The sequence below is a fragment of the Eubalaena glacialis genome, chromosome 9 (assembly GCF_028564815.1).
Source record: "Eubalaena glacialis isolate mEubGla1 chromosome 9, mEubGla1.1.hap2.+ XY, whole genome shotgun sequence".
Lineage (NCBI taxonomy): Eukaryota > Metazoa > Chordata > Mammalia > Artiodactyla > Balaenidae > Eubalaena > Eubalaena glacialis.
Genome location: NC_083724.1, coordinates 56,731,397 through 56,746,433, shown reverse-complemented (window position 1 = coordinate 56,746,433; position 15,037 = coordinate 56,731,397). Strand labels below are relative to the sequence as shown.

Genomic DNA, 15,037 nt, shown 5'->3' with positions numbered 1-15,037 from the left:
ATGTGGATACGGTCATTTTTTTTTTTTTTTAAGTTTAGAAAAGAAAAATGACTCTACTAAGAATCTGACCCTTAAGTGGCCACGTTGGAGCAACTATAAGAAAATGACCTAGATAATTACTAGACCCATAGTAGTTGGCATTTGACTGAGCTATCCGTACTCTAACCTTCTACATTTATCATAGTAATCCTAAAATGAGAAATTCAAGATGTTAGAAAAAAATTCCCATTAAATGCGAGTTTAATCTGAGATCTGACAGAAATTTAGAAATTCCCTTTTCCCATCACCACACTCATTGTTCCTTAGGTCTCAGATTTCCAAATCATTTTTAGGAAAAAGATTGTCCTCTATATGGTAGTCTCAATTTTTGGACATTTCTTCCTCTGTAATAGTAGCTTTGGAAGTAAACTGGGCCACCTTAAAGAATTATAATGGTATACTCAGAGTTTTAGAATTCAACTTCAACATTTCTCAAAGTCCTTCAATAAAAAGGTAAGACTTTGTTTCAATTTTTTTTTTTTGTCACCAATACCTTTACTATATTATCAAGAATTCCTATTCAGTAAGCTGCATTATGTTACAAAACTAATAACAGGAAGGAAAAGAAGTGATACCATGGGATTCACGCTATCCTCAAATTACTGATAGAAACAAGGATTTAAAACACTTTTTAAAAGAAAGAAAGAAAAGAAACAATATTCTGGCAGAATTTGTGGGAAACAGTGACTATTATTTTGTTTTTAAAATGCTTTGTGAACAGTAGACAGTAAGTGCTATCATTTGACACAAACTACTTCAAATTTGTCATTTAGAGCTTCGCTACCTGCAGCTTGCACTCAAGGGCTTAGGCTACCTTGGTTATGCAGATTAAAAGTATTTTAATCAGTACTGTTGGAGAATTCAGTTATTTGCTCTTAAGAATCAAGATGAAGTGTTTGATTCTGCAAACAACTTTCTTTTCATTCCTCTCCAACCAAAATTAATCCAACATCCTAAATGTTACTAAGGACATAAAATAAATTTTGTTCTTATATACTTACAATTTGGGATGGTTACAAAGGTTCATTACAGCAACCTTCAACAAAACTATTATTGCAGAAGAAGAAAGTATCATGTGTATTTCAAGTTGTTAAAGTTGAAAAAAATTTCAAGCAGATATTTTCATAATTGAGTGTAGGTTTATCTTTCTCATTTTATTTCCATTTTCTTTAGTATCTATGACTTTCTTAATCTCTAACGTTTTTAGTTTCAGTAAATAAATTGCAACTCACAAGCTTATACTCCATGCTACTAGAAAATTCATGCTCTGAGATTCACATATATTCCAAGCGTTTGAAACTCCCTAAACTTTTTCATTAAAAATACTTATCTTTTTTGCGTGTGAAAAGCACCTAAACATTTTCAACCATGTTCTTGAAAGGATAATTGATGAACAAACCTTTCTATTGCATACTTTCATTTGTGTTTTTAGTGTACTTGTTCTGCTTATCATCTGCAACTGGTTAAGTTGCCTTTCCAGCTGCCTGCTGTCTTTATAAAATCCTGCTATATGCCTTTTCCTTACCACCTTGTTCTGTTTATTAATGCTGTTTACCTGTTGTCAGACTTAAAAGCTATGCTACTGTCTGTTCACACTGCTCAAAGTTGACTTGCTTGACCCCAATAAATAGCATCTATAGGAGTGCTTCCTAGTACAGGTATTAAAAACATAACACATATTCACAAAAACTAAGAATATGGATAACTGGAACAGGGACTCCTAGAAGCTATTTTAATGATCTCATTTTATAAATCTGTTCCAGTTCAAAATAAGATGTTAAGCAATTTGCTATGCAAAGAAAGGCCTTAAAATGGAAAATGATAATTAAAAACTTTTAAAAACATATTAATAATGATTGGTGTTTCAGTTGGAGATAAGGCTTTTCCTTATAAATTTGTAAGACTGGAAAAGAACAATATTTAGGGCCTACACTAAGCAATGCCATCTGGCATAAGCACGGTAGAAGTTAATTTCTTAACCTATGAAGAACATACTGTAATAAAGCAAAACAAAATTGGTAATTTTAATATTTAGGTACATAATGTGATATGATTATATGAATTTGATTAATGTAAAAGTTTAAAAATTCTCTGTCATTCTAAAATCTCTCTAATGTTACTGTCAGTATCGTAAAACAGTTAGCAGTTAGTTATCTTGAAATTAAGTACAACCAACCCAAATCAGGGTGTCAATATAAAGTATTTTCTGATATTTATACTTTTTTTTTCCTTAAATAAAATGAAGATTATCTCATATAACCCAGTCTTTTGTTTGGATAATTCTGCTGACTTACTGTTATTATTTATTCTAATATAGGAGATTAAAGATCTTTAGTAAGTAGTACTGGAAAATTAGAGAAACTTTCATTAGAAATAATTTACATACCAGACCTAGGGTGGATATAGCAGTGTTCATAAACAGCACAAAGTAGTTGATAGCACTCTTAGGAAGCATTTCTTTTAAACTGAAAGGTAAGTTTACTTTATAAAAGTCTTTCTCTGCACATCCCTAAATCAGTGTGTGTACCTGCAGTTCCTTGGTTAGGTGACAATACAAAAGAAAATAACTTCTGAATATTTATTACATGAGTATTTCAGTTTTGTGGGAACATGCTAAAGGCACAATGAAGAAAATAATACAGTCTCAATCTGACCACATCATGCCACCCCAAAGAGAATGGCTCCCCAGGTATAGAACTGTAGGTATTTTCTAAAGTCTACTCTATAACAAAACTCTTTAAATAAAATTTAAATATCAGAAGTTATGGTTTTGATAAAAATTTCACTTGACTTTAAAGCAGAAGTCTTGGGTTGTAAGAAAGTACTCTTCCATAGCAAAGTATAGTGCTACTGGCAGCATATATAAATGACATGAAAAAGTGACTATTTCCCAAAGCAGGTAGCCATGGATATAGGGAATTATTTATATAAAGACTGTGTAACCTAAAATACTGGAATATTTACAGAATTACAGAATTTTAAGAAAATCTTTACCCTCATTTCTGAAGCGTATTACTTTGAAGAAACATTTTGGCATTAACTGGTACAATACTGACTTACCTGTGTCTTGTGCAGAACCAACTAAACAGCTGCATGATTAATTTCCTTTTATGTATGGTCAGAATCAAAATTTAAAACATCACAAACCCTCAATAAATAATAATTCTCTTGAAAACTTAGAATTTTACAATAAGGCAGTCATCCCATTCTAAAAACTTAAGATGTTTATGTGGGATTTTTCTCCTAAAGCTAAAAATGGAAACATTAAAAGAAAAACTTTTAAAAAAGAAACCTAGTTAACATCCTTGTTTTTATAAACAAAATGTTATCAACCTTTAAGAATCTACTTTTAGGTACTTAAGTTTTAGTACAAAAATCTGCAAACAAACATATTATATGATATGCTACTTTTGACATGAAAAGTAGCAGAACAGAAGATCTCTTAAATGCATTACATACACAGATCCTGGAGGAGTCTTTACAAATTAAACAAAAATTATATTCAACTTTCATCAAAATATAATGTTTACTAGAAATCTTTTAAAATCTAATATATTATCATTTTAGATGATTTGTGCATTTGGTAACTACTATTTGGTAAAATGCTTTAAAGATAGCATAAAAAGCATTTCTTCCCTTTCCTTCCAACAAAAAACTCAAACTTTATATGTGAGGCATTTTTTTCTTATATAATATTCATTTTAAAACCAGCTCCAAAAAATAGAAAGATAATCAAAAGTCTTAAGTTCAAGTTAAAAAAAAAAAAAAAGCATACAGCATTGAAAATAAAGAAACTATTTTCTTTTTAACCAAAATGCCAAGTATTTTAAACTTTGTATAAATAACACACAGACAAAAAACCCCACCATATTTTAGGTATGGTGTCTAAAATGGAGTAGCACTAAAACAAACGACAACAGTAACAAATGACCCTGTATACTTAGTTGAAAAATGCTGATTGATTTTTCTTCAAGACATTATGAATTTTCTACTGGCATTCTTGAATAAAATTAACAAGCATACTTTTTTTTTTTTTTTTTTACCAATTTACTCTCATTTCTCCCTTGTATGTAAGAATCTAACAAAAGAAAATCTCTTTTATAACGGCAATAGATTTCTGAAATCCCTAAAATATACATTCTTTAGAAAAAAATTCCTAACCCACTGTGCATCTTAATAGGCTTATATATATGAAAAACAATCTATTTTATGGCTTACACTTAAATTTAATCCATGACTATAGGTCCCAGGGATTGAAGAGTCTTATTGGCAGCCAGTAGCTCAAGGGATGACAATATTCCTGGCATTCGTAATCTCAAAATTTTAAAAGAAAACTGTTCACTGTAGTCTTAGAAAAACCTGGAGATAGTTCTATTTACAAAACATACTCGCCACAAACAGATACAAGGGAGACAAATAAGAAAATAGATTGTGTTATATCTTTGTAAACTTGTTCCATTTCAAAATGTATTCTTTAGAGTCAGGGAAATTCCCTATACAAATAAAACTAAACATTTGTTCCCTTTGCTTTGAAAAATATTTACAGTACATAGAACAACAAGCTAAAAGTATACACCTGCTTATATTGCTGGCCAGTGATATAGATGAACAAGGACACAAAGGTGCTTATTCAATTATCTGAGCATCTTAATTTGTACAGTGAAGTTATTATAGATCAACTATGGAAAAATTAGAAAACATTATTTATGAATACCAGCCCTTGTGTAAAACATCACACAAGATGCCAAGGTATTATACATTCACTGTGGTAAAAACTGTACATACGTATTCTGTGCATATTTAACATTTACAATTTTTTCATCTCTCATAATTCTGAGTTGAAAAAAGTCTAATTTTCTTCTTTTGCCAAAGAAAGGTGATATTAACTGACTGATTAGGTTCACGAAACTTTTTACAAAACTCTTTGCTAAGGACTTTTCATCAATGTCTTTGGCTGGTGTCCTCATGAAGAAAAACTCACTAAACTTTGAAAGCTCTGAGCAGATATTTCCACACTTTTGCTGGCTAAAGTCATGATATACATAATAATGATATATGTAATAACAGTCCACAGTAATGTGAAATACAACACTTTGTTCTGTAAGTCTATTTTGGTCTCAGAGTGAAGTTCATTTCTTTCATCCAGCCATGCTGTCTCTTATTTGATCAACTCGAAGAGCTAGGTCTCTGAAAGAGGGGCGTTGGTTTACATTATTGTTCCAGCATTCTGTCATGATTACATAAATCTGTAAAAGGGAAAATAAACCAAAATTACAATGAACACAAAGTGCCATCTTTTAATTGGTGAAGACATAAATTCAGAACTCCCACTTAATTTGCCTGTACAGGCATGTGTCATGGATATACCTATATCCACAGTCATGATTATGCTATTTTTCTACAACCTCAGCAAATTAAATTACATAAACTGACCTGAAATCCTTGGGTGAAGAGAGAAAGAAAATGCATGATTACTGTGGCTAAAAAAATGTTTTTGTTACCTCATCTGGGCATCCATCTGGTCTTGGTAATCTTCCATTATTCTTCAGGAGTTCTATCAAATGAAACACAATCATCTGTCCTTGTTTGTCATTGCCAATCATACGCATAAATTCCTGAAACACAAACCCACTTTTCAATGACACATTTTTGGTACATTTAATTTGAATCAGAATTCTTTCTCAACTTCTTCCAGTAAATGGGAAAAATCCTGTATGTTTCCTTACCTTGAAACATTTTAAAAACAGACTATTTTAACTTCAAAAACTTCGTTTTCAGTCACAGTTCAGAAAAGATTGTTAAATGTGGAACGTCTATAATGCCATTTCCATAACTGTAACATACTCAGCACAAATTCCCTGAGAAGGGTTCAAAACCAGTGAACTAAAAACAGACTTACTTTGTTTTAACACATCATATTACATTTCAGCTGAAATAAAAAGCTGAATGTAAAAGAAGACATAATAAAAAGAAAATACAGAATGAATATTTAAGCATAAACGCAACGGAGAGAAAAAGTTCTATGCTTAAAATTCATAAAATTTAAGTCTGAACCATAAGCTAGAGAAGTATTTACAATGAACACATCATTTATTTAAACATAGAGAGCTCTTATATACTGGTAAGAAAAATTACCAATATAAAAATGGGCAAAGTACATGAGGATACAATGCACACACGCACAGACTCACCCCAAACACCCAATAAATATGTATTCAATCACACTAATAGCAGAAATGCAAATTAAAATCAAATAGGTACAACTTCTCTCCCATCAATTTGGCAAAACTGTAGAAATATAATAGTCAACACTGGCAAATGATAAAACGTATACCCCTATGCACAGCTACTGAGAGTCTAATCTGGTACAGCTTTCCTGGAAAGCATTTTGAAATAATGAAAATCCTATGAAAGAGTTCATAACATTTCACCTATAATTATACTTTTACTCTAAGATGACAATCAGAGATGAACATAAATATATATAAGCACTATGCTCAATGAAGTGTTACTTAAAAGACTGAAAAATGGAAAATGATTGTCCAGAAATTATATCCTTATGACGAAATGCTACCAAGGAATTAGAAGTCATATTTGCAGTAAATATTTACTAATATAGGAAAATAGCCATGCTATAATATGTAATGAAAAAGCAGGACAGCAAACTGTACAGTATGACCTGTTAAAAAAGAAATCTTTTTAATAAAATTTCGCTTTTACATATAAAATTAAAAGAAGCCTGTAAGAAAACATAGCACAGTATTAAAGTGGTTATCTCTTGAGTAGTTGAATTAGAGATTATTTTTATTTTCTTTTTTATACTTTCCTATATTAAAATTATACAATGAGCAGAAAAAATATTACTTTAAAAGGTTTAACTTATGCAATAATTCCTGGAATGAATGAGTTTATCGGATTTACTAAAGATAATATTAAGAGAATATACTAAATAGTACTCCAATCCCCACTTTTTAAAACATCAAGTTAATTTAATGAGTAAGTTTGGGATTATTTTTGTTGGTTGCTGTCTTACAAATAAGCAATAGGAGCTCTAAAATAACCCTAAGCTTACTATTATTCTTTGGAAAAAGCTTTTCTCACGTTAAAAAAAAACTTGAGAGTAAATAAAAAGCACACTGACCGCTGGTGGGCTTTTACTCTTCTCAATATATGTGAAAAGTTCATACAGAACCACTCCAAAGCTCCAAACATCTGAGGCCACAGAAAACTTGCTCTCTGTCAGTGATTCTGGTGCATACCTGTAGTATATTTAAAAGACAGTTACTTGATATGTCAATTCTTGATTTTATCTGCAAATCATTGGATTAAAAAAAAACCAAGCTGTAGAGAAAAGGGTTAACACAGCAGGCCTGAGGCTGCCATCTTCAAAAAGGCTGTTTGCAATGTTGACACTTGACTGGTACCTGGGATCTTAGATTTCAGGAGGGTTTCCACAATTCCCTAAATGATAATAAAAGTGGCTCACTGTACCTAGACCATTTCTGCAAACAAATGAGTCTAGAATCTTGGTAATGTGCCAGGCAGAGAATGTCTACACGGCCAGTCCCAATAAAAACTGTGGGCACTGAGTCTCTAATGAGCTTCCTTAGTAGATGACATTTCACACATGTTGTCACAATTTATTGCTGGGGGAATTAAGTGTGTCCCATATGACTTTACTCAGAGAGGACACCTAGAAACTTGTGCTTGGTTTCTTCCAGGTGTTCCCCCAGACGCCTTCCCCTTTACTGATTTTGCTTTGCATCCTTTCCCTATAATGAGTCATAGCCATGCTTATGACTGTATGCTGGGTCCTATGAGTCCTCCTAATGAATCATCAAACCTGAGGGTGGTCTTGGGAACCTCCAAAACACAAAGATAACTAAAATCCAAAAAAATTAATTTTTGTCTCAGTAGCATCAGGGTTAACTGCAAAGTACCTTCCAAGAACTGAAAAAAAGCTGATCTTTCCAAGTTAAGCTTAAAATGAATCCAGATAAGTATCCTAGAGAAAAAGTGCCTTTTAAGCTGGAGAAGACTTGAAGCTACTAACATATAAAAGAAATAACCTGTTAATCTGAAAGGGGGTGATTATGAGAGGGAGCACAGAAAATAGAAAGTCATAGGGGAAAATGGTGTCATCCTCTACGCAAGTATCAACACTACCCAACTGAGAATTTTGGCCAATGGATTATGAATATCGTGGTTCCATTGCTAAATTTATCCTATTACAGAGAATTGCAATGGAGATCTATTTTAGACTGAGATTTAAAATATGAATTACATAAAATGAACCTCTCCTTCAAAATCCAACTTCCAGAAATCCTCCTCTGACTACTTAAGGTCATAATGACCTCATGCTACTGAAATTCTACAGTACTTATAGTCTATACTATATAATTAACCATGTAATGTTATATTCTTTTTATATTTAGTTTTTTTTAAAAGTTATATATTTATGTTATTTTACAATATGTGCTAGTTTTATCCCACAAATGGAATATAACCTCCTTGAAGACAGTACTACTCCCTCAACCCTTGAAAAATATTCTCTTGCTTTGGCTTTCATGAAAGCACTCTTTGTAATTTCCCCCTTCATCTCCAAGGCTGTTTTTCTCTTTCCCATTACTTATGTAAGGATAAATACAAAGTAAAAAAAAAAAAAAAACTGTCCATGTGGAAAAGGAGAGAAAAGACTCTCCTCTTTTCTTAGAGCATTTACTTTAGAAAATTCACAATTGTGAATTCTCTGTCTCTTTGAAATTTATGGAAAAATCTTTTTAAAAGCTTTTGCTTAAAAGCCTCTTGCCAGGTTTACATACAGCAATGCCTTTCTCAAGAACCTGGGAACCACCTCTTTGGAATGTAATCATTAAGGAATATCATGCCCTTACCTCCCAGTTTCAGTGGTAGGGCAGGAGCCTAACTTGGGCAGGTGCATCCTTCAAGTTGCAAAACTATCTCCTATCATAAACATATGAGAAGTTTATTTTTCCTTTGGATAAAGCCAATTAGCTAACACAGATGGGCACTCCTATTACTAAGTGAATTTAGGATGAACAACGTGTGACAGATGGTACTGTCAAGTCCTCTTACTTGAGGACTAGTTATTGTTTATCCTGAGAACATGTATGTAACGGGTTGAATCTGTTTGGCCATTTTATAAAAGGGTGAGATTTCTTTCTGTTTTTGTAATCTCTTAGCAGATTGCTTATGATGCACATTACTTTCTGGATTACTGCTTATTCAGTAATGAAACTGTTTTCTTTCTATTCTGCTTTTGTGGAGAGGTTCATTTCCTGTGTTAACCTTTCCCCGAAGGTTCTATCACCAGATCTCTTCCTCTCTGTAAAAAAATTTCCCTTAGGTAGTATCATTCACTTATATACTACAGCCTCCCAAATTTATAACCACCCTATCTTTGACCTTTCTTTTGTGTTTCAGACTTACTGAGCATTTCCATATTAAAGTTCCACACAGGCAAAAAGAACTCCATCCCCACCTCTCTAACACTTGCTGATTATTTTATTTTCTCTATGCAATGAATGGCATCACAATCTATCTAGCTCCCCAAACTGGAAATCTTAAGAATTATTTTTGACTCATCTTTCACTCCCAAGTCTACTGAGCCACTAAGTCCCTTTAAAGTATGTCTTAAAAATGTCTCAAATCAGTCTCCTAACCAATACCGCTATTACAGTCTTAGGTTAGATCCTTATCTCATGACTAGTACAGAGATCTTCAAACCAGGTGAAGAGTAAGCCCAAGGATATACAAAGATTTTCCAAGGGGCTCTATAGCAAGAACAGTATAAGGATTCTCCATGAGTCCAAAACCCTGCCTGAACAATTAAAAAAAATACGTTAGCAGAAGCATTTTCCCTGCAGTTCTTCTTAATACCAACCCGCAGGACATGCTGTTAGCTAAACAAAGAGCACTTTTGAACAATAAAAGCAATATAGATGACAATGATTCTTTTAAGTGAAACTATTTTTTTAAAGATATGATGGCTAAATCCTATGGATAAAAATTATGTGATTTCTTTCAGACTATAGAGTTAGTGTTTGTTATTCAATAAGTTAGCTAAAATCTATTCTATCAACTCATTCTGAAATATTTATATAAAAATTAGTTAACCTCATTTCATTATATGAAACATTTAATATTTTTACTTGCTAATGTAAAAATAAAACTATATGCCAACTCTCCATCTGATTAGTTTTTAGCAGTATATAGCTTTCTTTTTTCATTAAATACATAAGAAAATTTTGACCATGATGAAAATGTTCTTTCTGATTTTTATACAAGCTTATTAGTGATTCCCCAAAGTCAAACATCAGAGTTCAGTCTCCCCAAAACATTTATTGAAGGAATAACAGGCCTTTTACCATATGCCTTACTTCATAAATTATAATCTTAACTATATTTTATTCTGTATTATTTATTAGAAATTAAGTAATGAGAAGGGGTTTATCTTTTCATAACTTAATTATGAAATTAATTATACTAGATATATATCATCTTAAGCTTGATTGATGTACCATACTTCAATGTCATTATTTACAATACTTTATAAAATATATTATTTACAACCATTTAAATTTACAAAGGAAAAAATTAGCTATCAATTTAAAAATGTGACAGAAAGAATATAGCTTTTGATAATTCTTTTAATGGGTATATATGCACAAAGGGTTTGAAAATCAATGACCTAGATTCCTGCAAAAGTTGCCTAACTAGTCTTCTCTCTGCTGTTAGCCTCTTCTTAATACAATGTACCCTCTATACCTCTAGTTCTCAAAACTTTTGGTCTGAAGTCCCCTATACTCTTAAAAGTTATTGAAGTGCCCCCAAAGCTTTCGTTTATGTGGGTTGTATTTACCAATACTTACCATATTAGATTTCAAAATTAAGGAAATGTAAAAGTATAAACCCAGTAATGTTAGCATAAGTAACATTTTTATAAAAAAATAACTATTTTCCAAAACAAAAAATTTTGTATTTAGAGTAGTATGTTTTACATCTTTGTAAGTTTCTTTAATGTTGGTTTAATAGAAGACATTTTCTGTGAGTGGTTTTTTAAAAAAATTTTTATACAATTTTTAAAGGTTATACTTCATTTACAGTTATTACAAAATACTGGCTATATTCCCCACGTTGAACAATACATCCTTGTAGCCTATCTCAAAGGGCCCTAACTCCCGGGCTGCAGACCAGTACCGGTCCCGCAGCCTGTTAGGAACCGGGCCACACAGCAGGAGGTGAGCGGCAGGTGAGCGAGTGAAGCTTCATCTGCCGCTCCCCATCATTCCCCACCACTAGCGTTACTGCCTGAACCATCCCCACCATTGCTCCCATTACCACCTGAACCATCCACTGCCCTCCCCCCACCGTGGAAGAACTGTCTTCCACGAAATCGGTCCCTGGTGCCAAAAAGGTTGGTTGGGGACTGCTGGCCTATCTTATACCCAATGGTTTGTACCTCCCATTCCTCCATCCCTATATTGCCCCTCCCTACTGGTAACCACTAGTTTGTTCTCTATATCTGTGAGTCTGCTTCTTTTTTTGTTATATTCACTAGTTTGTTGTATTTTTTAGATTCTACATATAAGTGGTATCATACAGTATTTGTCTTTCTCTGACTTATTTCACTCAGCACAATACCCTGTAAGTCCATCCATGTTGCTGCAAATGGCAAAATTTCATTATTTTTTAAGGCTGAGTAGCATTCCATTGTATGTGTAAAATGAGAGTGAAAAAGGGGAATAACATCTTAGTATTATTATAAAAATACTTTTGACCTCACAGACGCCCTAAAGGGTGTACCAGAAGTCCCCAAACTTTGAGAACTGCTGTTCTCCACCAAAAGTAGAGCTATCTTCCTAAAATATGAGTCTCACCATTATCCCATGGATAAAGCCTCTAATATCCCACCTGCACACTGTCTAATGAATAATGTCTGAACTCACTAACATGGCACACAGAACTCAGTATTATTCCATTTGTTCTGTGGTAACATCATTCACTTACAACCCTGCTTATCCTGTTGTTCTTGTCATCCTCCTCATGGAATGCCCTTCCTCTTGTCCATCTGGTGAACTATTAATCAATAGTTGAAATGTCATCTTTTAGTTGTGGTTTTCTGATTAATTTAAACCCTCAGCAGAATTACTGCACTCTAATGTTTTCGCATCATCTTCTTCAGTGTTGCACTTACATACTGCATTGCAACGACTGGATTACACATTTGATTTTTCCTAAACTAAGAGACCTTAAAGGTAAAGGATTATGGATAGTGGACCTGTCAGTTGAATTTCCACGCCGTATCAAACTTTTCCATTTAGTTCAGCCTTCCTTGTAAGGGACAGTTCTTTTTTTTCTGATGCTGATCCTATCTTCTTATTCCAATTTCCTTGTATGGTGTTTGGAACACAGTAGGTGCTTAATAAGTAGGTGCTTAATAAGTATTTATTAAATTGTATTCACTAAGTATGCCAAAATCACTGGAGATCCATATAACTAATCATTATGGATTGCTAGTTAATTCCATTTAACTCCTCTAATTTCTCATTCTGGAAAAAAAGAATGAAATTCATGTATCACTGGGGACATGACCAAAATAAGACAGTCAAGTTTAGATAAGTCTTATTTTCTAGTTTCACTTATACCCTAAAAATAATTAGATAATGCTAATGCTCATAATTATCATCAGAATATTCCTTTAAAATGTTTTTAGTATTATAAAAAACTTCAAACATATACAAATTAGAGAACAATGAACAACCATGTACCTGTCACTTAGCTAAATTCATTGCCCACCTTGTTTTATCTACTACTCCCCACATGCACACAACAGGATTTATATGAAATGAGTTCTGGATATGACAGTATTTCAACCATATTTCATACCATAACTATCCCAGTATGCATCTCTAAAACATAAGCAGTCTTCTTTAAAACACATTCACAATGCCATTATAAATCATTCTCCTGTGTAAGGGGTTCAAGATGGCAGCCTAAGTAGACCCTGAGCTCACCTCCTCCCACAGACACATCAAATTTACAGCTACACATGAAGTAATTTTCCTCTGAAAAGTATCTGATAACTAGATGAACAGCACCTCCACAACAAAAGATAAAAGAGACTCATTGAAACAGGCAGGAGAGGCAGAGAGACGGTCCCACCCAGGACCCCATCCCAGGAGCAAATCAGAAGGATCACAAAAATATATAACTTTTTGGAGTAAAAAAAAAGGGAGTAAAGGGATTGAGCTGCAAATCACGTACCTCAACCCTTGAGTGCAGCACTGGGAACACGAGCCCCTAAAACATCTGTTTTTGAAAATCAATGGGGATTAAGTCCAGGAGAACCACATAACTGTATGGAACAAAGAACCCGCTCTTAAAGGGCTCACACAGACCCATCTACCCTGAGAAACAGCACAAAAGCAACACTTACACCATAAGTGAGGGAAACCTACTTACTGATCTTAGAGCAGCTGCTAGAGAGGCAGGAACCTAACGGGACTTTCTCTGGAGACAAAAGCACTGGTAGATGACATCTTTGCAACCTCATTCTAACTTGCTGGTGATACAGCTAGTGGGCACTATTTTTGGTGCCCTTCTTCTAGCCTCCTAGCACCAGTGGGTGTGTTCCTCCCACCCTGAACCACAACTGAGCCAAAGTGAGCACCTTGAGTGCCCTGCCTACCCAGTGCAGATGTCACACCACAATTGGGCTGGACAAACACACAATACCCCACCCTCCCCACACAGCAGCTGCACCATAACTGGGATGAGCAAGTGCCCCAAACCCAGTCCACACTACGCAACAGCTCACTACAACCAGCAGGTGAGCACCCCAAATCCCACACATCCCGCATCATAGCAGCAGCCCCACCACAGCTTGTAGGTGTGCACAGTCCACATGAAGAACACCCGTGAGTGCCTGGGTCTGGTGGCCAGGGAGATGGTGCTTCTGGGCCCTATGGATTATCTCCTACACAAGAACAAGACTGGAAGAGGTAGCTGTTTCACCTAATGAATTTAGACAAATACAGAAAGTTATGCAACATGAGAAGGCAGAAGAATATGTTCCAAACCAAAGAAAAAGACAAATGGCCAGAAAAAGACATTAATGAAATGGAGCTAAGCAACTCACTCAACAAAGAGTTCAAAGCAATGGTCATAAAAATGCTCATTGAACTCAGAAGAAGAATGGATAAACACAGCAGGAACTTCCACAAAGAGGTAGAAAATATAAGAAAGTACTAAATAGAAGTTATAACTAAACTGAAAAATACACTTGAGGGTTTCAACAGAAGACTTGATGAAGCAGAAGAACGAATCAGCAAGCTGGAAGATGAAACAAATAGAAATCACCCAGATACAGTTGCAAAATGAAAAAAGAATTTTAAAAAGTGAATATACCTTAAGGGACTTCTGGAACAACATCAAGCAGAACAGCATTCACGTTATAGGGGTCCCAGAGGAAAAGAGAAAGAGAGAAAAGGTCAGAAAAATTTGAAGAAATAATGGATGAAAACTTCCCTAATCTGGGGAAGGAAGCAGATATTCTGGGTCTAAGAATTTCAGAAAGTTCCAAATAAGATGAACCCAGAGAGAACCATACCAAGACACATTACAATTAAGATGGTAAAAGTTAAGGATAAAGAATCTTAAAAGCAGCAAAAATGAACAAACAAAAAGCCTCCCAAGCCCCCAAAACACTACCTATTAAGTACAAGGAAAATCCCCAAATCAGCAGATTTTTCAGCAGAAACTTTATTGGCCAGAAAGAAGTGGATGCCCTATTCAAAATGCTGAAAGGAAAAAATTTCCAACCAAGAATTCTCTACCAATTCTACCAGTCAAGATTATCAATAAGAATTGAAGAAGAGATGAAGAGTTTTACAAATAAGCAAAAGCTAAAGGATTTCATCACCACTAAACTGGCCTTACAAGAAATGTTAAAGGGACTTCTCTAGGCTAGAAAGAA

The 15,037-nt window shown here is 34.0% G+C and overlaps 1 protein-coding gene across 2 annotated transcripts in view; it reads right to left on the bottom strand.

Annotated features, from left to right (window-relative positions):
* Positions 1 to 4,165: 4,165 nt before the first annotated feature.
* JAK2 (Janus kinase 2) overlaps positions 4,166 to 15,037 on the bottom strand; it is a 169,688-nt gene continuing 158,816 nt past the window's right edge. For both annotated transcript variants that reach the window (XM_061200392.1, XM_061200393.1), the window contains exons 23-25: positions 7,181 to 7,298; positions 5,541 to 5,654; positions 4,166 to 5,285 (exon numbers count right to left, since the gene is read on the bottom strand). In XM_061200392.1, the coding sequence (XP_061056375.1) occupies positions 5,178 to 5,285; positions 5,541 to 5,654; positions 7,181 to 7,298 (340 nt within the window). In that variant the 3' untranslated portion in view covers positions 4,166 to 5,177. The remainder of the gene's footprint in view (positions 5,286 to 5,540; positions 5,655 to 7,180; positions 7,299 to 15,037) is intronic.